Source organism: Bos indicus, chromosome 6 (assembly GCF_029378745.1).
Source record: "Bos indicus isolate NIAB-ARS_2022 breed Sahiwal x Tharparkar chromosome 6, NIAB-ARS_B.indTharparkar_mat_pri_1.0, whole genome shotgun sequence".
NCBI lineage: Eukaryota > Metazoa > Chordata > Mammalia > Artiodactyla > Bovidae > Bos > Bos indicus.
Genome location: NC_091765.1, coordinates 66776656 through 66801996, shown reverse-complemented (window position 1 = coordinate 66801996; position 25341 = coordinate 66776656). Strand labels below are relative to the sequence as shown.

Below are 25341 nucleotides of genomic sequence, written 5' to 3'. Positions count from 1 at the left end.
TGTCTTATATTTCTAAAACTGGAATTCTTTAGTCCAAGAGTAGGTACATTTTGAAGGCTTTATATATGCAATCACAACCCTCCAGAAAAATGCTACTAATCTATATTTTCAACAGCAGTATGTGGGAATGCTGTTTCAAAGTTTCACTGATATTTTATATTTATAATATTGCTTTTTATTCTATGCCATTAGGATTATAACTCAAGGTCATAGGACTTATCAGTCCATGGATACATAATAGGTTATGAGTACCACCTTTGTGACCTTGAACAGGGTTGATATGTCACCAATATTGGGTCCTCATTTTTAAAACTGGGACAGTATCTACAACACAAAGTTGTAGGGAAGATTAATAATATGAAATATATAATTTTTTTGGTATATAGTAGATGCTTGATAAATATTTTTATTCTGTTACAACATATAAAATTTAGTCTTTTTTTTTTTTTTTTTTAGGAAACAGATCCCACACTCAGAAGACTTACTAATTGATGGATATGAGCCCATTTTCCAGATTCTTTCTGACTTATCAGCTATTACTTGGGGAGCACCTGTGCATAAAGACAAAGTGTGTTAAGATAATTATGTTTCAGCTAGGACAATGAAGGTTATATATGTCTACCTATATTAAGAACTAGAAAGTGCTAAGTTTTGAAAGAGAGAGACAGCCGTGAAATTCAAGAGGTGGGCATAAAGCAGAGAAAGAGCCTTTGTGCTAACCTTTGAAGGATGTCATTGAGTAGTTCTTCTTCTGTATAATCCACAGATTAAAATTCTTTCCAGTGGTATGCTTTAGCAGCTTGCACCACTTTTGCTATTGTTTAGATTGTAATTCCTGTTTCTGTCCCTTATTTACTGTGCTCCTGGAAACTTCTGGCTTGCGGAGGCTACCTTATTTATTATCGAATTCTCCAGCGTAAGTAAAAGCTAGAATGAGAGTAATCACAGGTGCTCTGGGTTTTAGGTTTAGTCCAACTTTGAGTCTGGCTCTAGAATCTGATTTCATTTACTTCAGGCTGAGCTCTTAGCTCGGATTTTGGGGGGACTTTTAGGGTTGACAGATAAAATACAAGATGCCTGGTTAAATTTTAGATAAAGAATACTTTTCTAGTGTATGTCCCATACAATATTTAAGACACACTTATAAGAAAATATTATCTGAAATTTCATGTTTAACTGGGAATTTGGTATTTTTATTTGCTAAATCTGACAACCCTAGTAACTTCTCTGGTCTTGTTATTTGGAAATAAGGATGAAAATAGTAACTTCATAGGATAATCTATGAAGAACCTCGCGCACGGTAGGAAGCAAATTGACCTTCCAAATCAGGATACTTTCCAAATCAATTTGCCTTCCAAATGTAGTTACCCTTATTTTGCATTCTAAGTGTGCATAGAAAGTTTAATATAACTCTGAATAAAGTTGCCAAATTGCTCTGAGAGATTTGAGAATGCATTTTCATTGTAATGTGTGTTTAACCAATGTTGCCGCAGGCGTAAAGGATTTTCTTTTATTACGGAGAAAGCGAAGCCTCCACCTCTGCGCACGCGCACAAAGGCTCCAGCGTTTCCGAACCCGCCCAGCCCACCCGTCCGGCTGATCACGTGGACGAGCCGTAGCACTTCTTACGCCGAGACTGGTCATGTGACCCAGCCCCGAGCTTCTCGCAGGGATGGAGCCGGAAGAGGGGACACCCTTGTGGCGGCTGCAGAAGCTTCCCGCAGAGCGGGGCTTGCAGGTGAGGAGGGCGCAGGGGCCGGCTGCGCGGGCCAGGCTCCTGGAAGGCTTGGCGTGACGGGTAGGCCTCATCCCAATGCCTTTGGGAGGCTCGCGCCGGCTTCCTGGGGAGGGGAAGAGGACCTGGTGTGATTTTGGGTGCTCCCTCGCCCCACCCCGTGTTCTCTGGAGAGTGGAGAATTCCTAGGCTTGGGACGAGCTTAGGCTCGGAGCTTTGGCTTCCAGCGGCCCCTCCAGGGGTTTTGCACGCAGACGCCCACCGGGCCGCGCCCGCACCCTAGCGGGGACCACTTATCCGTTCCCGGGAGCGGCCGGGACCAAGTGAACCTGGACTGGGGAGTGCGCAGTCGCCAGCTTGAAAGCTGGAGGGGGTGGTTTACAACCTCTTGTATATGTTTCATTCATTCATTCAGCATTCCCCATGCACCAGGAACACTGGTGCTAGGTGCTGGGAATACCGTGGCGACCTAGAGAGGCAGGCCGTAATTCTTTGTGGGTGGCAGAAAAAACTGGTAAGTGTTACCCCAGACTGGGACACTTACAGGTAGGATGGTCCAAGGTGGACCGTACTTCAAGACGTGACATATACGTTGCCCCCTCCAGTCTAGGAAGGAACCTAGTTTACGAGAATCTGGAAAAAAGCAGCCTTATTCACTTGTTCAGCCAACTCTTCACTGAACTATGTGCTTAATGCCCTATGGGATAAGGTAAAAGGGTGAATGAGACAGCCTATACCCTGGTGGACCTTGTCAACTAATGAGGAAACCAAACTGAATAAATGGATAACTGAATTAATGAGTTATCTAGTAATCAGTTTGTAGGAGGGGTAGCAACTCTGGTTATAAGGGGCAAGGGAACATTTTCTAGAGCATCTGCCTAGGGTTTCTACGTTGAGTTCCTGAAGGATGAGTAGGAACCAGATGGGCTGAGGGGAGAGAGTGTTTCAGGCCAAGGGACAGCACTTATGAAGACTAGAAGAAAGGCAGCCCCCAGGGAGCTTTAGGACCTGCTGTAGTTTTAGAGGCCAAAGTTAAGAGTGAGAAGTAGAGCAGGGAGACTGTGGCTGAACAAGTGAGGAGCAGTCAGGAGCCTCTGTGTACTATACTCCTGGGTTTAGCCTTAATACCAAAGGTACTGGCAGTTTATAATTGTTCTTGACAGCAGCAGATTTTTAGTTTGAAGGGTGAGAGAAATGTGGAGACAGTAAATACATACAACGAAATTTTGTCTGTGAACTGTGAACAGAAGAACACCCAGTGGTTACTGTAAGAGGAAAATCTAACTGAGAAGTGTTTTTTCTCCCTTGAACTTTCAAGTTAAAAAACCCTTGGTGCCCCAAGTATGAGACTCAAAAGAAATTTGCCAGCCCTGTTAAAAAAAAAAAAAAAGGCAACGTATGCAAAATAGAGTTTCAGCTTGAGCTCTGGGAGCTGTGGTCCTTTGCCCTCTGACTTCAGAGAACTGACTCATGCTTTGTATTATTATTAATATGTTACTATGCTTACTCCAAAATCACTGCAGATGGTGACTGCAGCCATGAAATTAAAAGACGCTTACTCCTTGGAAGAAAAGTTATGACCAACCTAGATAGCATATTCAAAAGCAGAGACATTACTTTGCCAACAAAGGTCCCTCTAGTCAAGGCTATGGTTTTTCCAGTCGTCATGTATGGATGTGAAAGTTGGACTGTGAAGAAAACTGAGCGTGGAAGAATTGATGCTTTTGAACTGTGGTGTTGGAGAAGACTCTTGAGAGTCCCTTGGACTGCAAGGAGATCCAACCAGTCCATTCTAAAGGAGATCAGGCCTGGGATTTCTTTGGAAGGAATGATGCTAAAGCTGAAACTCCAGTACTTTGGCCATCTCATGCGAAGAGTTGACTCATTGGAAAAGACTCTGATGCTGGGAGGGATTGGGGGCAGGAGGAGAAGGGGACGACAGAGCATGAGATGGCTGGATGGCATCACCAACTCGGTGGACGTGAGTCTGAGTGAACTCCGGGAGTTGGTGATGGACAGGGAGGCCTGGCATGCAGCGATTCGTGGGGTCGCAAAGCGACTGAGCGACTGAACTGAACTGAATGCAAATATGTGAAGAGGTTGCTTCCCTGTTGAACACAGATTACAGTCTGGGCTCTTCTGCATTGTGTACAAGGCCCCTTTATGGTTTGGTCTCTGCCACCTCTCCAGCTTTGTATGCTGCCATCTCCCAAACTGCGCCATGCGGTTTTACACTTTTATCCTGTCAACGTGCAGCTGTTGTGACTAGAAATACCCTGCTCCTGTTTGGCTAACTATTCATTATTTTAAGACATACTTTTCTCTTCTGTGCTCCTTTGTACCCTCTGTAAACTTTAATTATAACGCCTGTCATCCTAAATTGCATATACTTATTGATTATATTAGTTTTCTCTAATGGCCTGAGGCTCTGATATGATAGGACCTTATCTTATTTATCCTCAGTTTCCTCATTTTTAAAATGGGCATAATAGCAAGACTTCACAGGGTTGTAGTGAAGGTCAGCACAGTGTTTGGTATATAATTAGGGCTCTATAAATGCTAGCTATTATAGTTATTTTTTCTTTGTATGTGCATTAACTGGAATGAAGTGCTCATTGCATATTTGTGAATTAATTAAAAAGATTATGTTCCAAAAACGTAGTGCTCTTAGTTTTCAATTTGAGTTCTGGGTTTTACTTTAGCATTGGGGACAGTTTGGAATAAGGTGAAGTGTAGGTAGAGAATTTTGAATGATTTTAAATTGAAAATGTTTTTCGTTCATTTATGGTAAATAAAATTCTGTTCACATAGTGTATTAGCCATCATTTGGAATTAGGGTCACCAATTAGTCATCTCTGTTCCAAAAAGTATGGTGTTACAGAGAAGGAGTTTTTGCTTAAAATGCACTGGAACATGATCCAGGAGAAAAGAGTTGGAAGCCTCCTTGCTGTTTAAATGCATTTCCAAGTTATTTGGATTCAGGTACTCTTCTTACAACACACAAATATCTCTTTGAGAAAGAAAACGTATTGATCACTTGCCTAGAGTAGTGCTGATACAGTAGCAGTAGTACTCAGGTAATATATGTTAGAGGTGTGGATGTTATGTTATGATATATGTTAGTACCAGTAGTAATAGTGATGATGATAATTACAGCTAGTAAAAAGGAGGAGGATAACAATGGGAAGCAATGTTTAATGTCAGGAGTGTGCCAAGTGATTTGCATGTATCCTTCTTCAGTCCTTAAAACAACATTATGGGGGTCGATGATATCATTGTTTTACACATGAGGAAACCAGCAAAGAATCTGTAAGTAACTTGGCAAAACTAGTAAATAGTGGGAATAAGATTCAGACTAGCCAGTTTTGTTCCAAAAGCCACAGACTTAATCACATGTTCAGTTATATATGTGTTAGGATTTCCATTGCTGGCATTAAGCTAGGGTAGAGAGAGAGAAATGTGAAAAAGAGGAAGTAAGTCAATGAGGGGTTTTTTGGAGTGGACCGAAAGAAGTGTGGATGCTGTGGAAAATAGAGAGAAGGGGTTTGTAGATTTACAGTTGTAAGACTTTGCTCTAAGACTCATACCTTGTTTTTTGGTTATTGGTATAAATATGAAGTCTAAGGAATCCCAAGGAGAAACTGCTGCACTCACCATCTTCCTTTTAGGAACATTGGAGAAACAACAACGTATCTGTAAAATTATTTTAAGGTGGACAAAATTATGGAAAGTCTGTGTGTGTGTGTGTGTGTGTGTGTGTGTGTGTAGCTCTGATTTTTAGTTAATAAAATAATGTTAAAGATAGTTGCTTTTCAGCCTCAGCTTTTCTGCAGATAACATGAACTTCTGCCAATAACATTTATTTGCTACAAGGAACATAAATCTGTTTTATAATTTTACTTATAATTACATTTATCACTCTTGTTTTTTCTCTCTAGCTTCTTCACAAAATAATTGATGGCATTTGTGGCCGAACTTATCCTCTCTACCAGGATTATCACAGTGTTTGGGATTCAACAGAATGGATGCATGTTCTAGAAGACATTACCACCTTTTTCAAAGCTGTAGTTGGTAAAAATTTATCTGATGAAGAGGTAACTTTGCTCCAGATTTTGATACCTTTATAATTCATGTTCAGATTTTTTTTATTATTATTTTGGTGTTTAGGGTACCGTGTAATACATCCTCAGTAAGTGTATAATGAAAAGTGACAGTGTTAGTCACTCAGTCATATCTGACTCTTTGCGACCCCATGGCCTTCAATTCGCAAGGCTTCTCTGCCCATGGAATTCTCCAGGCAAGAATACTGGAGTAGGTAGCCGTTCCCTTCTCCAGGGGATCTCCCTGACCCAGGGATTAAACGCACGTCTCTCCGGCATTGGCATTGCAGGCAGATTCTTTACCATCCGAGCCACCAGGTGGTCCAAGTGTATAAAATCAGTTCAGTCGCTCAGTCGTGTCCGACTCTTTGCGATAGCAATAAAAACCTAATAATTTGTTTTAATTGGAGGTTAATTACTGTACAATATTGTATTGGTTTTGCCAAAGCTATGGTTTTTTTAGTAGTCGTGTATGGATGTGAGAGTTGGCCTATAAAGAAAGCTGAGCACCAAAACAACAACAACAAAAAACACCTAGTAACTGTAAGTGGAAAAATCTGTGGAAGTTTTGGGTTTTTGTACTTTTGTTTCTGATTGGTTGTCTTATTTTAAATTGTGAAACATTTAAATCATGTGGAAGAAAATTAAAAGGTAGATAACTGATACCTATGTTCCTATTACCACAATTAAACAACTGTTAACATTTTACTTTATGTATTTCAGGTTTGTGTGTGTGTGTGTGTTTTAGAAACAAGGCATTATAGATACATGTAAATATCATCCTCCCAATAGAAAAAACCACTAGTGAATTTGTATGCATGTTTCATATTCTCTAATGTATGAATGTTTGCATCTTTAAGCAATACATATAATCATTTGAGCTGTTTAAATGTATAACTTGTGAGTGGTAATGTATGTATCCATTTATAATTTTTTCGGCAATACTGTGTTTTAGATTTATCAATGTTGAAAAGTATTGATCTGGTTTATGTGTTTCATCTCCTTGTAGTATTTGATGAGAGGCATTAGTAAGACTTATTTTCTGTCTCCCTACGGATGACCAGTTGGATCATTGCCTCTTTCATTATTATGAAAAGTGCTGCTGCAAACATTTTGTATGTGTCTTGTTATATACAAATTGGTCAGCTTTTCAGTCTTAAAGTAAAACTGCAGGGTCATGGGGTATCTTTCCATTAAACTTCCTTTGTACCTTTGTCAAAAGTAATTTGGGCATGTTTGTGTAGGTTTCCCACTTGGGGAAAAATGAAGTTATATATATTTATCATTTTGATTTGGATGATATTCTGAATATGAGTTCTTGGTTGGATATATGTATTTTAAATATCTTCTATTATGTTGCTTGTCTTTTTAGTCTCTTCATAGTGTCTTTTGGTGAATAGAAGTTCTGAATTTTAATCAAGTCCAATTTGTCAATATTTTCTTTTGATGGTTAGTGATGTTAATACTGTGTTTAAGGAATGTTTGTGCCAAAATCATGAAAACATTTTCATATATTTTTTTGTAGCAGTTTGATTGTTTTAGCTTTTATTTATGTCAGTGATATATTTGAATTACTATTTGTATATGGAGTAAGTATCAAGCTAAGATTTTTCCATATGATATCCACTTGTTGAAATGACCGTCCTTACCCCCATAGAATTGCTGTGCAGCCTTTCTTGGAAATGCAGGTGACCATAATGTTTGGGTCTGCATCTGGACTCTTTTTCTACTCCATTAGTCTGTTTGCTTGTATTTACCCATATCACAATGGCTTAAATTACTGTAGAATTAGAGCTGCATTACATTAAATTTTGATATCTGATAGTAGAAGACCTTCAACCTTATATTTCTTCAAGATAGCTTTGATTTTTCTATATCCTCCATAGTTTCAGGTACATTTTAAAATCAGTCAATTTTAACCAAAACACCTGCTGAAATTTTGATGGAGAGTATTAGCTTGGGCTGCCACAACAAAATACCTTAAAATGGGTAGCTTAAATAATAGGAATTAATTTCTCACAGTTCTAGAGTTTAGGGAGTACAAAATTAAGGCACTGGCTGATTCTGGTCCCTGATGAGGGCGGGCTTTTTCCTTGCTGAAGATTTTTGCCTTCTCACTGTGTCCTCTGATGGCTGTGGGGGGTGGGGGGCAGGTGCAGAGAGAGAGGGAGCAAACTCTCTGATGTTTCGTACAAGGGAACTGATCCCATCTTGAGGGTCAGAGTTTTAATATGAATTTTGAGGTGACATTAAGTCCATAGCATGGGTTGCACTGAGTCTCTAGACTATTTTGGAGAGAATTGACAACAGTATTGAGCCTTCTGATCTATGAACTTGGTATTACCTTTATTTATTTAGATTAGCTTCAGTTTCTCTCTCATATTTTGTAGTTCTCAGTGTAGAGGTCTCACAAATGTTTTGTTGTATTTATTTCTAAGTAACTGATGTTTTGGATGTTCTTAAATTTTGTTCTCTAATTGCATATTGCTAGTATGTGGAAACCCAAGTTGATTTTTGTATACTTACTCTGTGTCCAACAATCTTTTTAAATTTATTTACTATATAGAAGTGTAAGTTGCTCAGTCTTGTCCAACTCTTTGCGACACCATGGACTGTAGCCCACCAGGCTTCTCTGTCCATGGAATTCTCTAGGCAAGAAATACCCGAGTGGGTAACCATTCCCTTCTCCAGAGTATTTTCCTGACCCAGGGATCAAACCCAAGTCTCCTGTATTTCAGGCAAATTATTTATCATATGAGCCACCATGGAAACCCCTATCTACTATATATAATGGTTTATAAATTTGAGGGGGAATTTTTTTGGTATGTAATCATTTTCTTTTTCAATTTTAATAGTTTTTATTTCTTTTTTCCCTCTTATTGCACTGCCTAATGTCTTCAGAACAGTTTTAGAAAAGAAGGAAAACACCAGTGCCTTGTCTGACTTAAGGGAGAATGTATGTGTTCTTTATTTCACAATTTAATATGTTAGCTGTATGATTTTATTGGTATCAATGATTAGATTAAAGAAGCTTCCGCCGATTCTTACTTTGCTGAGAATTAGTAGGTATTGAATTTTATAAAATTCTTTTTTTCCTGAATTTATATCTATGCCTTTATTTTGTTAATGTGATGCCTTACATTGATTTTTGAATGTTAAAGTAACCTTACCAAAATAAATCCAACTTGGTCATGATATATTTTTCTTTTTTATTTTGTTTTGATTTGCCAGTATTTCATTAGGATTTTTTTCATCTATAGTTGAGTAATCTTGGCCCATAATTTTTTGCCTATAATGTTTTTATCAAAATATCAGGTTTTATTCCCATCTTGTGGAATGAATTAGGAAGTTGTTGTTGTTTACTTTCTTTTCTTTTTCCTATGAAAGAGTTTATGCAAGATTTACTTCTTGCATCACTTAGTACTGTGTTACCGTGCTGCTTAATTGTAAAATATTTGAATAAGTTTTGTTCAGTTCTTATTTAATTACACAATGACTCAAAAATATAATTACTATGATTCCAGTTCTTTGAAATCTGTTGTGGTTTGTGACATGGCTCAGCATATGGTTCACTTTCGGGTAATGTTCCATATACATGAGAAGATGATATGTATTTTTCGGTTGTAGGGTGTAGTGCTCTGTGTGCAGTTAGGTTAAGTAGAAGTGTTTGTCAGTGCTGTGTCTTTACAGTGCTTTCTCTTCCCATCCATTACTGAGAGGTGTGTCAGCGTCTCTGTGAAACTTGATTTACCCGTTTTGCTTTTTCTGCCAAGTTTTGCTGCTTTATATATTTTGAGGCCACGTTATTAGGTGCACACAAATATATGATTGTTGTGTATTTCTGTTGAACAACCCCAGTGCTATCTTGTTCTATTTCTTGTAAGGCTTCTTGCCTTAAAGTCTATTTTGTCTAATATGTTAATATCAGTAAATCAGCTTTAGTGGTTTCCAATGTATTCACTCCCATGTTGGTTCATCAGTCAGCCCTTTTCCTTTCTGTTTTACAAAACCTTGTTAAAACTTCTTGTTTCCTGGTTATGCATCCTCATCTTATTCTTTTTATAGTCATAGTAGTACTTTTTCCCCATTTACTACCATTTTAAAGATTATATGAAATGACAATGTAACTGTTGTTTACATTTTAAACAGAAAGGCCTTTTCACTTATTTTCTAACCATTTATTTTTATTTGCATAGATATCTCAACAGTTGAATCAGTTGAATTCATCTCATCAAGAAGCTATCATGAAATGCTTAAAAAGTAGGAAAGATGAAATCAAGAAGACTCTGTTGGAAGAAATAGTTGATATTTCCTCTGCACGACTACAGGATTTTGATTGGCAGATAAAGGTGAGAATATATTTATTTGTGAGTATTTATATTTTTTATTTGGAGAAGGAAATGGCAACCCAGTCTAGTATTCTTGCTGGAGAATCCCATGAGCAGAGGAGCCTGGTGGGCTACAGACCATGGAGTCGCAAAGAGTCAGACAGGAGTGTTTTCAGGAGGAGAATACTTTCTGTTTCACTTTTTGAATACGTTATTTTTTTGTAATATTATATATCTAATATGGATCATGGAAAATGGAAGAGAGTTCCAGAAAAACATCTATTTCTGCTTTGTTGACTATGCCAAAGCCTTTGACTGTGTGGATCACAATAAACTGTGTAAAATTGTTCAAGAGATGGGAATACCAGACCACCTGACCTGCCTCTTGAGAAACCTATATGCAGGGCTGGAAGCAACAGTTAGACCTGGACACGGAACAACAGACTGGTTCCAAATAGGAAAAGGAGTACGTCAAGGCTGTATGTTGTCACCCTGCTTATTTAACTAACATGCAGAGTACATCATGAGAAATGGTGGACTGGAAGAAGCACAGCTGGAATCAAGATTGCCAGGAGAAATATCAATAACCTCAGATGTGCAGATGACACCACCCTTATGGCAGAAAGTGAAGAGGAACTAAAAAGCCTCTTGATGAAAGTGAAAGTGGAGAGTGAAAAAGTTGGCTTAAAGCTCAACATTGAGAAAACTAAGATCATGGCATCTGGTCCCATCACTTCATGGGAAATAGATGAGGAAACAGTGGAAACAGTGGCAGACTTTATTTTTTTGGTTTCCAAAATCACTGAAGATGGTGATTGCAGCCATGAAATTAAAAAGACACTTACTCCTTGGAAGGAAAGTTATGACCAAAGGAGAAGGCAACGGCACCCCACTCCAGTACTCTTGCCTGGAAAATCCCATGGACGGAGGACCCTGGTGGGCCACAGTCCATGGGGTCGCTAAGAGTTGGACACGACTGAGCGACTTCACTTTGACTTTTCACTTTCATGCATTGGAGAAGGAAATGGCAACCCACTCCAGTGTTCTTGCCTGGAGAATACCAGGGATGGGGGAGCCTGCTGGGCTGCCGTCTATGGGGTCACACAGAGTCGGACACGACTGAAGCGACTTAGCAGCAGCAGCAGCAGATAGCATATTCAAAAGCAGAGACATTACTTTGCCAACAAAGGTCCGTCTAGTCAAGGCTGTGGTTTTTCCTGTGGTCACGTACGGATGTGAGAGTTGGACTGTGAAGAAGGCTGAGCGCGGAAGAATTGATGCTTTTGAACTGTGGTGTTGGAGGAGACTCTTGAGAGTCCCTTGGACTGCAAGGAGATCCAACCAGTCCATTCTGAAGATCAGCCCTGGGATTTCTTCAGAATGGAAGGAATGATGATGGAATGATGCTGAAGGTGAAACTCCAGTACTTTGGCCACCTCATGTGAAGAGTTGACTCATTGGAAAAGACTCTGATGCTGGGAGGGATTGGGGGCAGGAGGAGAAGGGGACAACAGAGGATGAGATGGCTGGATGGCATCACCGACTCGATGGACATGAGTTTGAATGAACTCTGGGAGTTGGTGATGGACAGGGAGGCCTGGCTTGCTGCAATTCATGGGGTTGCAAAGAGTTGGACACTACTGAGCGACTGAACTGAACTGATATCTAAAATGTGTTTTTGAGATACATTTTCTTAAAAATGTATCAAAGATAATTAAAATTACATCTTTTGTGTTAACTTGCACTGTGGACTTCTAAAACATGTATAACAACATTAGAGTTATAATAAATTTAATTAAATGAAGTTTTAAGACATGTGGATGAAGGAATAGATATGTGCTTTGTGGCTTTGGGGGATAGGACAAGGCTAAAGTATATGCAATGCAATAATTTCAACCTAAGAAATAATAATCTAACCCCCTGGGGCTTCCCTGGTGGCTCAGAGGTTAAAGTGTATGCCTGCAATGTGGGAGACCTGGGTTCAATCCCTGGGTCGGGAAGATCCCCTGGAGAAGGAAATGGCAACCCACTCCAGTATTCTTGCCTGGAGAATCCCCATGGACGGAGGAGCCTGATGGGGTACAGTCCACGGGGTCGAAAAGAGTCAGACATGACTGAGCGACTTCACTCACTCATTCCATGAGTGTCTGAAAATCATTCTAATCTCTTTTTGAGTTAGCACACTCATCCTCATTGCTGGTACTCAAGCATAGGCTAAGAAACCACTTATTGGAAATACTGAAGAGAATTAACAATGAGGTGGGCAACCTGAAGCTGATACTTTCAAATCTCAGATATGGTGAGTCCTGTATTTTGGAGAGAGAAAATGGAGGAGTTGTGTGAAGGTTTATTTGGTCCTGTATTGTATGTACCCGGAGAAGGCAATGGCACCCCACTCCAGTACGCTTGCCTGGAAAATCCCATGGACGGAAGAGCCTGGTGGGCTGCATGGAGTCCATGGGGTCGCTAAGAGTCGGACACGACTGAGCGGCTTCACTTTCACTTTTCACTTTCATGCATTGGAGAAGGAAATGGCAACCCACTCCAGTGTTCTTGCCTGGAGAATCCCAGGGATGGGGGAGCCTGGTGGGCTGCTGTCTATGGCGTCGCATAGAGTCGGACACGACTGAAGCAGCTTAGCAGCAGCGGCAGCAGTGTATGTACCACACAGAAGGAGTCCTTTACCATTGCCCCAGTCAATTTTTACAAGTGCTGGCACTCCAAAATTCAGTTATTATGGGTTCCTGGCTCAAATTCCAGGAAAATTGAGTTTCTCTTTGCCATCTGCCAGTGAAGCTATGATGCTTGCTTCAAAAAGCTTCAGTATCATAAACATTTGGTTCTTCCATTTCCTCTCAGCTACTGATTTTAGAGTGTAAGAGGGAAAAGTGTCATATTTTTGTTGACTGACTCTAATCGAAGGTGGTATCTTGATAACATTTGTCATTAGTTTAATGGAGAGTTAACTGCTCATTATTTACACATCTTAATGTCTGAGCTGCACCGTGTTTTTAGTTTTATCTTTGTATGTGGACTTTTGTCCTCTTGGTGTCATTACACTTCTTTAAGAATTCTCTGTTTCTTGGACCCATTTTGGTACTTCTGAGCCATAGCACTGCTCTAGCTATCTACTCCTACTACAAATCCCAATTAGTTGTCCCTAAACTATGTTCTTGCTTTCATTCACTCTCCTTTCTTTTTCTGTTCAGATATGTGCTGCTTTGGCATGAGTTTAATTTCCTTTATTCCTTTCATATTTTCCTGTACTTCATAGCAAACAAGAGTACTCTTTTTTTCTTTAATGTGGTGTTCGTAAGCTCTGATGCATTTTTAGTATATTCCTTTTTAAAACTACTTATTAATTACTGTTTTTCTCATTTTAAACAGCTTGCACTTTCTAGTGACAAGATTGCTTCATTACAAATGCCACTTTTAAACCTTTATCTGGATGTAAAAGAAAATGGTGAAGTCAAGCCATATTCTGTTGAAATGAGTAAAGAAGAGCTGCAGAAGCTAATCAATTCCTTGGAAGCAGCTAATAAGGTATGTGTTTTAATTTTGTTGTGTGCTTCAAAATGTTTAAGTTTTGATTGATACCACTGGAGCTATATAAGAAAAGCTAATCATTTCCATTTAAAGTTTGTTTTGTTCCTGATACTTTATGTCAAGCACAAAAGATGTTTTGTTGATATGTTCTGCATTCTCATTTTAGATATTACATTTATTACTGATTTGCCTTAATAGAACATAATTTGTCCAGTAGTTATATTTTAAGGAATAAAAGCTAAATTTGTTTTGCTCTAGTCCCCATTAATGATAAAATTTTTTTTTTTTTATTTTGGGGCTGTGAAATTAGCTAGTTCTAAAGAGATTTAATGATTAAAAATAGTTATGATTTTGAAGAAAAGATTGTTTTATTTAACTGGACAAATGGTAGATAATTTAAGCTCAGGAGACAGAATATCATTTATAGTTACGAAAATATCAGTTTGAGACAAACTAATGAAGGACCAAAAGCTTTGCGTTTACAAAGGAATGGCTAAATAACAGTAACAGTTCTGATGTTTAACTAATGAGAACAATGATATTTAAACAGTAGAAACCGCTGCTGTGAAGACATAAAAAATACTTATCTGCATTATGTATGTTCCTTTCCCTCTTGCTGAGCATCATCTCTAGTGATTGTGTCTCAAGGACTAAAGTCAGTTATTCTTTCCACCTCTCTTGACACTGACCCATCTTGTCTCCATCTTTTTGAAACCCCGGTATACTTCATCTTCTGCAGTCACTTGGGCATCACAGTGCCTTGATGACTTGTCCACGTGCCCAGTAATAAACTGGTAGCCTGGCCTGCCTTTTGATGGGGCTGCATGTCTGAAGGGGTGTGTGGCAGGTTCTGGTGTAAATGTTGAATGAGTCTGAACCGTGGATCCTTGCATGCCTGTGTTTTTTGTGTTATTCTTGTCAATTCTCCAGGCCCTTCTTCAGAGATTTCAAAGCATCTCATTCAGCATCTACTGGCATCATTCTGGTATAATCTGATTGCTGCCCTTCCTCCATTTTGTGTTTGAAGGTGGTCCTGCAGTTAAAATAACTGGAAATGATGAATACCAACATTATCAGATTCCACTGGTACAACTGATGCACAGAGAGAATACCATGTGTTCAGAAAATCTGAATGGCCAGCTGAGAAAGCAGCAGTGTTGAGATTACAAAGACAACAATTTATCAGCATCCCTAAAGAAAAGGAAGTTATATGGTTGACAGGAAATGCATAAAAACATGAAAGATGAAAAGGGTGTAAACACAGTTTATATTTTCATAATGACTGTTTTGCTTCACTTGTTAAATATTTGAAAAGGCTTTATAGATAGAGTTTTATGGTAAGCTAAAAATAGACTCTAAAGTAATGTAAACATACAAGCACAAATATACTTGAATATTGCTTAAAGAACTATGTGAATAGCAAGGATGTTTATTATGGATATATTTGGTGGTTCACTTGTGATATTTTTTTAAAAATAATTTTTAAAGAATGTATAAGCTGCATCTAACTCAGGAGATTCCATGCTTTTCTCATATTTCAAAGGATAAGTTATAAAATGTAAAATTTTATAGAGAAGCTCTCCAGACTTGAACTGGAAGGAAAAAAAAAAACTGAATCTGGGTGAACAATTTTGAATTTTGAATTCTAGGAACTAAAATATTATATTTGAGCATAGATAAAAGTGAAAACAACACTGTTACTTACTTCTGCATTTCTGTGTCTGTTCAGGAGACTATGCTCTGATAAAAAGAATATGTGTCACTGTATGGTGTATACTTTATTACTCCAATATCTGCTAAGACTATATAGGTTCCTGTTTATTGTGAATTCTTATTTGGGTGTAAACTTAATGAAGTTCTGGATGTTAACAACTTCATTGGAAAGCAAACCATTTTTCATTTCAGTGACCTTTAGAAACAAGCATTCTGAGCACATAAAAATATATTATCTTTATGTTTTGCTGTATTTTCAAATTAATTCCTACATAATGCAGTATGATGCATCATTGGCACCTGCTGTTTTGCAAGCTTTATAACTCATTAGAGCATCAGACTGTTACTTGAGGTGTCCAGAGCAATCCCTATTATTCTCATACAGATGAATATATAGATTTAGGGAGATTAATAAATGTGAGTGTGGTCTAGATAATGCCACTCTGTGAACTGTTTGTTACAGCTTGGTGATTAGATGTGGAGTTTGTGCCAGAATGTTCTTCAGTATACTGCTTTTTCATTGAGAAATTTTGGCCATAAAAAAAAAAAAAAATCAGCTGAACTAACCAGTGTGCTTAGGGAGGTAGTAGTTGATTTACCTTCTTGTGCAAATTCCTTATGATGCTGTGTACCAGTAACAGTGGAGAAGGAAATGGCAATCCACTCCAGTGTTCTTGTCTGGAGAATCCCAGGGACGGGGGAGCCTGGTGGGCTATTGTCTCTGGGGTCGCACAGAGTCGGACATGACTGAAGCGACTTAGCAGCAGCAGCAAATTCCTTATGATGCTATGTACCAGTTACAGTGGAGAAGGAAATGGCAATCCACTCCAGTATTCTTGCCTGGAGAATCCCACGGACAGAGAAGCCTGGTGGGCTACAGTCCATGGGGTCACAAAAGTCAGATGCAACTTAGTGACTAAAGCACCACCACCACCAGTAACAGCTTGCAGACAAGCACGTCCAATAATACTGACTGATCTAAGGTCCTGGATTTCAACGCTCCACACAGTCCTTCCTTTGAGAAGGAAAAAAAACTTACTCTTCTTAGTCCTCTCACTACATTTTACTATATCAGCATATTTAAATACTTTATTGAAATATGACTGAAATAAACTACACATATTTAAAGTGGACAGTCTGAGCAGTTTTGACATATACGTACCCAGGAAAGCTTCTGGAGTAGGAAATGGCAACCCACTCCAGTATTCTTGCCTGGGAAATACGACAGGTAGAGGAACCTGGTGGGCTACAGTCCACAGGGCTGCAAAGAGTCGGAGACGACAGAGCACGTGAGCACAGGAAAGCATCACATCAATCAAGATGGTGAGCAACCAATCATTCCTGAAAGTGTCATCCTATTTTGTTGTAATCCTTGCTTCTTGCCCACTTTACTCCTAGACAACCACTAATCTACTTCCTGCCACTATAGATTAGTTCACATTTTCCAGAATTTAAATAGAATCATAGAGCATGTTCTTTTTTGTGTGTAATCTCGCTTCTTTCATTTTGATTTTGAGTTCCTCCATATTGCAACATTTATCAGTTGATTTCCATTTTATTTTTGAGAACTGTTCTGTTGTAGAATTCCACCATCATTTGTTTATCTGTTCACCTGTTAGTGGATATTTTCATTGTTTACAATTTTGGGCTATTAAAATACACAGAATGCTGTAAATATTCTTGTATGTGTCTTTGTATGGACATATGCTTTCTTTTGGAAGTAAATACTTAGGTGTGAAATAGCTGGATCATGTGGTAAGTGTATGTTTATCTTTCCAGGAAACCTCCATACTATTCCAAACTAATTTTTACCATCTTACATTGCATGCCACAGTCTATGAGAGTTCCACCTCCACCTTCTTGCTAACACTTGGTGTGGTCAGTCTTTTTAATTTCAACTGTTCTAATAGGTGTGTTAAAAAACAAAACAAAACACAACTTCTGGTCCCATCACTTCATGGGAAATAGCTGGGGAAACAGTGGAAACAGTGTCAGACTTTATTTTTTGGGGCTCCAAAATCACTGCAAGTGGTGATTGCAGTCATGAAATGAAAAGACGCTTACTCCTTGGAAGGAAAGTTATGACCAACCTAGATAGCATATTCAAAAGCAGAGACATTACTTTGCCAACAAAGGTCCGTCTAGTCAAGGCTATGGTTTTTCCAGTGGTCAAGTATGGATGTGAGAGTTGGACTGTGAAGAAAGCTGAGCACTGAAGAATTGATGCCTTTGAACTGTGGTGTTGGAGAAGACTCGTGAGAGTCCCTTGGACTGCAAGAAGATCAGTCCTTGGTGTTCTTTGGAAGGAGTGATGCTAAAGCTGAAACTCCAGTACTTTGGCCACCTCATGTGAAGAGTTGACTCATTGGAAAAGACTCTGATGCTGGAAGGGATTGGGGGCAGGAGGAGAAGGGGACGACAGAGGATGAGATGGCTGGATGGCATCACCGACTCGATGGACTTGAGTTTGTGTGAGCTCTGGGAGTTGGTGATGGACAGGGAGGCCTGGCGTGCGCAAAGAGTTGGACACGACTGAGCGACTGAACTGAACTGACTGAACTGAATAGGTGTGTTGTGGTATCTCATTGTGGTTTTAATAATATTCTTTTCCCTAATGGCTAATGATGTTGAATGTCTTTTCCATGTGCTTTTTTGTCATCTGTGCATCTTTGGTGAAGTCTCTGTTCAGATCTGTTGCCATTTTAAAATTTGGTTGTTTTCTTATTTTTGAATTTGGGGAAATTTTTTACATAGCCTGAATATAAATTTTATCACATATATGCCTTGAAAATATTTAAGTATTCTCTTCTAATTTGTGGTTTATCTTTTTTTTTCATTTTTAATAGTTTATTTATATTTTAATTGAAGGATAATTGCTCTACAGAGTTTTGTTGTTTTCTGTCAAACCTCAACATGAATCAGTCTTAGGTATACATATATCCCCTCCTTCTTCAACCTCCCATCTCCATCCCCATCCCAACCCTCTAGGTTGATACAGAGCCCCTGTTTGAGTTTCCTGAGTCATACAGCAAATTCTGGTTGGCTATCTATTTTACATATGGTGATGTAAGTTTCCATGTTACTCTTTCCATACATCTCACCCTCTCCTCCCCTCTCCCTGTGTCCATAAGTCTGTTCTCTATGTCTGTTTTTCCATTGCTGCCCTGCAAATAAATTCTTCAGTACCATCTTTCTAGATTCTGTATATATGCATTAATATACAATATTTATTCTTCTCTTTCTGATTAACTTCACTCTGTATAATAGGTTCTAGGTTCATCCACCTCATTAGAACTGACTCAAATGCGTACCTTTTTATGGCTAAATAATAATTGCATGCTGTATATGTACCAAACCTTTATCCATTCATCTGTCAATGGACGTCTAGGTTGCTTCCATGTTCTAGCTATTGTAAATAGTGCTGCAATGAAAAATGGGACATGTATCTTTTTCAGTTTTGGTTTCCTCAGGGTATATGCCTAGAAGTGGGATTGCTGGGTCATATGGTGGTTTTATTCCTAGTTTTTTAAGGAATCCCCATACTGTCTTCCATAGTGGCTGTATCAATTTACATTCTCACCAGCAGTGCAAGAGCGTTCCCTCTTCTTCACACGCTCTCCAGCATTCATTGTTTGTAGACTTTTTGATGATGGCCATTCTGACCAGTGTGGGGTCATAGCTCATTGTACTTTTGATTTGCTTTTCTCTTAATAATGAGTGATGTTGAGCATCTTTTCATGTGTTTGTTAGCCATCTGTATGTCTTTGGAGAAATGTCTGTTTAGGTCTTTTCCCACTTTTTGATTGGGTTGTTTTCCTGGTATTGAGTTGTATGAGCTGTTTGTATATTTTGGAAATTAATCCTTTGTCAGTTGTTTCATTTGCTGTTATTTTCTCCCATTCTGAAGGCTGTCTCACCTTGCTTATAGTTTCCTTTGCTGTGCAAAAGCTTTTAAGTTTAATCAGGTCCCACTTGGTTACTTTTGTTTTTATTTGCATTACTCTAGGAGGTGGGTCATAGAGGATCTTGCTTTGATTTATGTCATCGAGTGTTCTGCCTGTGTTTTTCTCTAAGAGTTTTATAGTTTCTGGTCTTACATTTAGGTCTTTAATCCATTTTGAGTTGATCTTTGTGTGTGGTGTTAGGAGGTGTTATAATTACATTGTTTTACATGCAGTGTAAAACAGTTTTCCCAAGAGGCTGTCTTTTCCCCATTGTATATTCTTGCCTCTTTTGTCAAAAATAAGGCACCCATAGGTGCATGGGTTTATTTCTGGGCTTTCTATCTTGTTCCATTCATCTATATTCTGATTTTGTGCCAGTACCATACTGTCTTGATGATTGTTGCTTTGTAGTATCTGAACTCAGGAAGGTTGATTCCTCCAGCTCCATTCTTCTTTCTCAAAACTGCTTTGGCTCTTTGGGGTCTTTTGTGTTTCCATATAAATTGTGAAACATTTTTTTTCTAGTTCTGTGAAAAATGCCATTGGTAATTTGGTAGGGATCACATTGAATCTATAGATTGCATTTGGTAGTGTAGTTATTTTCACAATATTGATTCTTTGTACCCAGGAACATGGAATATCTCTCCATCTGTTTATGTCATTTTGATTTCTTTCATCAGTGTCTAATTTTCTGTGTACAGTTCTTTTGTCTCCTTAGGTAAGTTTATTCCTAGATACGTAATTCTTTTTTTTTTGCAATGGTGAATGGGATTGATTCCTTAATTTCTCTTTCTGATTCTTCATTGTTAGTATATAGAAATGCAAGTGATTTCTGTGTGTTGATTTTGTATCCTGAAACTTTGCTGAATTCACTGATTAGCTCTAGTAATTTTCTGACACTATCTTTAGGGTTTTCTATGTACCATATCATGTCATCTGCAGAAGTGAGAGCTTTAATTCTTCTTTTCCCATCTGGATTCCTTTTGTTTCTTTTTCTTCTCTGATTGCTGTTGCTAGGACTTCCAGAACTATGTTGAATAATAGTGGTGAAAGTGGACACCATTGTCTTGTTCCTGATCTTAGGCAGAATACTTTCAGTTTTTCACCACTGAGAATAATGTTTGCCGTAAGCTTATCGTGTATGCCTTTTACTATGTTGAGATAGGTTCCTTCTATGCCCATTTATTGAAGAGTTTTAATCATAAATGGGTGCTGAATTTTGTCAAAGGCTTTTTCTGCATCTATTGAGATAATCATATGGTTTTTATCTTTCACTTTGTTAATATGGTGTATCACATTGATTGATTTACATATATGAAAGAATCCTTGCATCCCTGGAATAAACCCAACTTGATCATGGTGTATGAACTTTTTGATGTGTTGCTGAATTCTGTTTGCTAAAATTTTGTTGAGGATTTTTGCATGTGTGTTCATCAGTGATACTGGCCTGTAGTTTTCTTTTTCTGTGTTGTCTTTGGTTTTGGTATCAGGGTGATGGTGCCCTCGTAGAAATGAGTTTGGAAGTGTTCCTTCCTCTGCAGTTTTTTGAAAGAGTTTTAGAAGGATAGGCATTAGCTCTTCTCTAAATGTTTGATAGAATTCTGTGAAGCCATCTGGTCCTGGGCTTTTGTTTTTTGGGAGATTTTTGATCCCAGCTTAAATTTCAGTGCTTGTAATTGGGTTGTTCATAATTTTTGTTTCTTCCTGGTTCAGTCTTAGAAGGTTGAACTTTTCTAAGAATCTGTTCATTTCTTCCAGGTTATCCATTTTATTGCCGTATAGTTCTTCATAATAGTCTCTTATAATCCTTTGTATTTCTGCATTGTCTGTTGTAACCTCTCCTTTTTCATTTCTAATTTTGTTGATTTGATTCTTCTCTCTTTCCCTTGATGAGTCTGGCTAAAGGTTTGTCAATTTTATCTTCTCAAAGAACCAGCTTTTAGTTTTATTAATTTTTACTATTGTTTATTTCATTTCTTTTTCATTTATTTCTGCTTAGATCTTTATGATTTCTTTCCTTCTACTAATTTTGGTTTTTTTTTTGTTGTTGTTGTTCTTTTTCCAGTTGTTTTAGGTGTAAAGTTAGGTTGTATATTCGATGTTTTTCTTGTTTCTTGAGGTAGGATTGTATTGCTATAAACTTCCCTCTTAGAACTGCTTTTGCCGCATCCCATAGTTTTTGAGTTGTCATATTTTCATTGTCATTTGTTTCTAGAAATTTTTTAATTTCCTTTTTGATTTCTTCAGTAACCTGTTGGTTATTTAGAAACGTATTGTTTAATTTCCATGTATTCATGTTTTTTAGTTTTTTTTTTTTTTTTTTTTGTAATTGATACCTAGTCTCATAGCGTTGTGGTAGGAAAAGATGGCTGATACGATTTCAATTTTCTTAAATTTACTGAGGTTTGATTTGTGACCCAAGATATGGTCTGTCCTGGAGAATGTTCCATGTGCACTTGAGAAAAAGGTGGATTCTTCTGCATTTGGATGGAATGTCCTGAAGATATCAATGAGATCCATCTCATCTAATGTATCATTTAAGACTTGTGTTTCCTTATCAATTTTGTTTTGATGATCTGTCCATTGTGTGAGTGGGGTGTTAAAGTCTCCTAGTACTATTGTGTACTGTCAATTTCTCCCTTTATGTCTGTTAGTGTTTGTCTTATGTATTGAGCTGCTCCTATGTTGGGTGCATAGATATTTACTATTGTTATGTCTTCCTCTTGGATTGATCCTTTGATCATTATGTAGTGTCCTTCCTTATTTCTTGTAATCTTATTTTAAGGTCTGTTTTGTCTGATATGAGGATTGCTACTCCAGCTTTCTTTTGCTTTCCATTTGCATGGAATATATTTTTCCATCCTCTCACTTTCAGTCTATATGTGTCTCTAGGTCTGAAGTGGGTTTCTTGTACACAGCATATATATGGGTCTTGTTTTTGTACCTGTTCAGCCAGTCTGTGTCTTTTGGTTGGAGCATTTAATCCATTTACATTTAAAGTAATTATTGATATATATGTTTCTATTGCCATTTTTCTTAATTGTTTGAGGTTTTGATTGTGTAGATCTTTTTCTTCTCTTGTGTTTCTTGACTATATAAGTCACTTTAAGATTTGTTGTAAAGCTGGTTTGGTGGTATTGGATTCTCTTAACTTTTGCTTGTCTGAAAAGCTTTGGATTTTTCCCTCAATTTTGAATGAGATACTTGACAGGTAGAGTAATCTTGGTTGCAGATTTTTCCCTTTCAGTACTTTAATTATATCCTGCCATTTCCTTTTGGCCTGCAGGGTTTCTGCTGAAAGATCAGCTGTTAAGTGCATGGGGTTTCCCTTGTATGTTACTTGTTGCTTCTCCCTTGTAGCTTTTAATATTCTTTATTTGTGTTTAGTCTTTGTTAGTTTGATTAGTATGTGTCTTGGTGTGTTTCTCCTTGGGTTTATCCTGTATAGGACTCTTTGTGCCTCTTGGACCTGATTGACTATTTTCTTTTCCATGTTGGGGAAATTTTCAACTATAATTTCTTCAAAAAATTTCTCATACCTTCTTTTTCTCTTCTTCTTCTGTGACCACTGTAATTTGAATATTGTTGCATTTGATATTGTCCCAGAGATCTCTGAGACTATCCTCAGTTATTTTCACTCTTTTTACTTTATTCTACTGTTCAGAAATTATTTCCACCATTTTATCTTCCAACCCAATGATTTGTTCTTCAGATATTCTGCTTTAGATTCCTTCTAGAGTATTTTTAATTTCAGTAATTGTGTTGTTAGTCTCTCTGTATGTTTATTCCTCAGTTCTTCTAGGTCTTTGTTAATTGATTCTTGTGTTTTCTCCATTCTGTTTTCAGGGTTTTTGGTCATGTTTACTCTCATTATTCTGAATTCTTTTTCAGGTAGTTTGCCTATTTCCTCTTCATTTATTTGGACTTCTGTGCTTCTAGTTTGTTCCTTCATTTGTGCAGTATTTCTCTGTCTTTTCAATATATATATATATTTAAAGTTACTGTGTTTGAGCTCTCCTTTTCCCAGGCTTCAGGGTTGAAATGTTTCTTCCTTTTGGTTTCTGCCCTCCTGAGGTTTGTGCCTAGACCATTCAAGTATGACCTAAATCAAATTCCTTATGATTATACAGTGGAGGTGAGAAATAGATTTAAGGGACTAGATCTGATAGAGTGCCTGATGAACTGTGAATGGACGTTCATGACATTGTACAGGAGACAGGGACAAAACCATCCCCAAGAAAAAGAAATGCAAAAAAGCAAAATGGCTGTCTGGGGAGGGCTTACAAATAGCTGTGAAAAGAAGAGAAGCAAAAAGCAAAGGAGAAAAGGAAAGATATACCCATTTGACAGAGAAGGCAATGGCACCAGTACTCTTTCCTGGAAAATCCCATGGACGGAGGAGCCTGGCAGGCTGCAGTCCATGGGGTTGCTGAAAGTCGGACATGACTGAGCGACTTCACTTTCACTTTTCACTTTCATGCATTGGAGGAAATGGCAACCCACTCCAGTGTTCTTGCCTGGAGAATCCCAGGGACCAGGGAGCCTGGTGGGCTGCCGTCTATGGGGTTGCACAGAGTTGGACACGACTGAAGTGACTTAGCATACCCATTTGAATGCAGAGTTCCAAAGAATAGCAAGGAGAGATAAGAAAGCCTTCCTCAACTGTAAGTGCAAAGAAATAGAGGAAAATAATAGAATGGGAAAGACTAGAGATCTCTTCAATAAAATTAGAGATACCAAGGGAACATTTCATGCAAAGATGGGCTCAATAAAGGATAGAAATGGTATGGACCTAACAGAAGCAGAAGATATTAAGAAGAGATGGCAGGAGTACACAGAAGAACTGTACAAAAAAGATCTTCACGACCCAGATAATCATGATGGTGTGATCACTCACCTAGAGCCAGACATGCTGGAATGTGAAGTCAAGTGGGCCTCAGGAAGCATCACTATGAACAAAGCTAGTGGAGGTGATGGAATTGCAGTTCAGCTATTTCATATCCTAAAAGATGATGCTGTGAAAGTGCCACACTCAGTATGCCAGTGGCCACAGGACTGGAAAGGGTCAGTTTTCATTCCAATCCCAAAGAAGGGCAATGCCAAAGAATGCTCAAACACAATTGCACGCTCATGTGCTAGCAAAGTAATGCTCAAAATTCTCCAAGCCAGGCTTCAGCAATACGAGAACTGTGAACTTCTAGATGTTCAAGCTGGTTTTAGAAAAGGCAGAGGAACCAGAGATCAAATTGCCACATCTGCTGGATCATCGAAAAAGCAAGAGAGTTCCAGAAAAACATCTATTTATGCTTTATTGACTATGCCAAAGCCTTTGACTGTGTGGATCACAATAAACTGTGGAAAATTCTTCAAGAGATGGGATTACCAGAGCACCTGATCTGCCTCTTGGGAAACCTGTATGCAGGTCAGTAAACAACAGTTAGAACTGGACATGGAACAACAGACTGCTTACAAATAGGAAAAGGAGTATGTCAAGGCTGTATGTTGTCACCCTGCTTATTTAACTTATTTGCAGAGTGCATCATGAGAAACGATGGGTTGGAAGAAGCACAAGCTGGAATCAAGATTTCCGGGAGAAATATCAATAACCTCAGATATGCAGATGACACCACCCTTATGGCAGAAAGTGAAGAAGAACTAAAGAGCCTCTTGATTAAAGTGAAAGAGGAGAATGAAAAAGTTGGCTTAAAGCTCAACATTAAGAAAACTAAGATCATGGCATCTGGTACCATCACATAATGGCAAATAGGTGGGGAAACAGTGGAAACAGTGAGAGACTTTATTTTCTTGGCTCCAAAATCACTGCACATGGTGATTGCAGCCATGAAATTAAAAGACGCTTACTCCTTGGAAGGAAAGTTAAGACCAACCTAGATAGCATATTAAAAAGCAGAGACATTACTTTGTCAACAATTGTCTGTCTAGTTAAGGCTATGGTTTTTCCAGTAGTCATGTAT

At 38.3% G+C, this 25341-nt stretch overlaps 1 protein-coding gene and 1 long non-coding RNA gene across 3 annotated transcripts; both read left to right on the top strand.

The window, feature by feature from the left end:
* The first annotated feature begins 1600 nt into the window (after positions 1-1600).
* Positions 1601-17170, top strand: COMMD8 (COMM domain containing 8). Of its 2 annotated transcripts, none has more exons than XM_019962696.2 (5): positions 1601-1738; positions 5674-5829; positions 10032-10184; positions 13551-13706; positions 14737-17170. In XM_019962696.2, the coding sequence occupies exons 1-5, from the start codon at positions 1673-1675 to the stop codon at positions 14755-14757; spliced, it is 552 nt and encodes a 183-aa protein (XP_019818255.1). In that variant the 5' UTR covers positions 1601-1672; the 3' UTR covers positions 14758-17170. The 2 variants fall into 2 exon arrangements, with proteins under 2 accessions (XP_019818255.1, XP_019818254.1); XM_019962695.2 differs by having other exon boundaries at positions 14640-14764.
* On the top strand, positions 1810-4548 carry LOC139183631 (uncharacterized). The gene is made up of 2 exons (XR_011567184.1): positions 1810-2249; positions 3259-4548. It is a non-coding gene; the product is annotated as an uncharacterized lncRNA (long non-coding RNA).
* Positions 17171-25341: the final 8171 nt, after the last annotated feature.

What these genes read in the sequence shown, in the direction of transcription:
- COMMD8 (XM_019962695.2), top strand. Translation starts at nt 1,673, where the DNA reads ATGGAGCCGGAAGAGGGGACACCCTTGTGGCGGCTGCAGAAGCTTCCC. An exon ending in CCGCAGAGCGGGGCTTGCAG is followed by an intron (nt 1,739 to 5,673) that starts GTGAGGAGGGCG and finishes TTTTCTCTCTAG; the next exon opens with CTTCTTCACAAAATAATTGA. An exon ending in CCTTGGAAGCAGCTAATAAG is followed by an intron (nt 13,707 to 14,639) that starts GTATGTGTTTTA and finishes TCAATTCTCCAG; the next exon opens with GCCCTTCTTCAGAGATTTCA.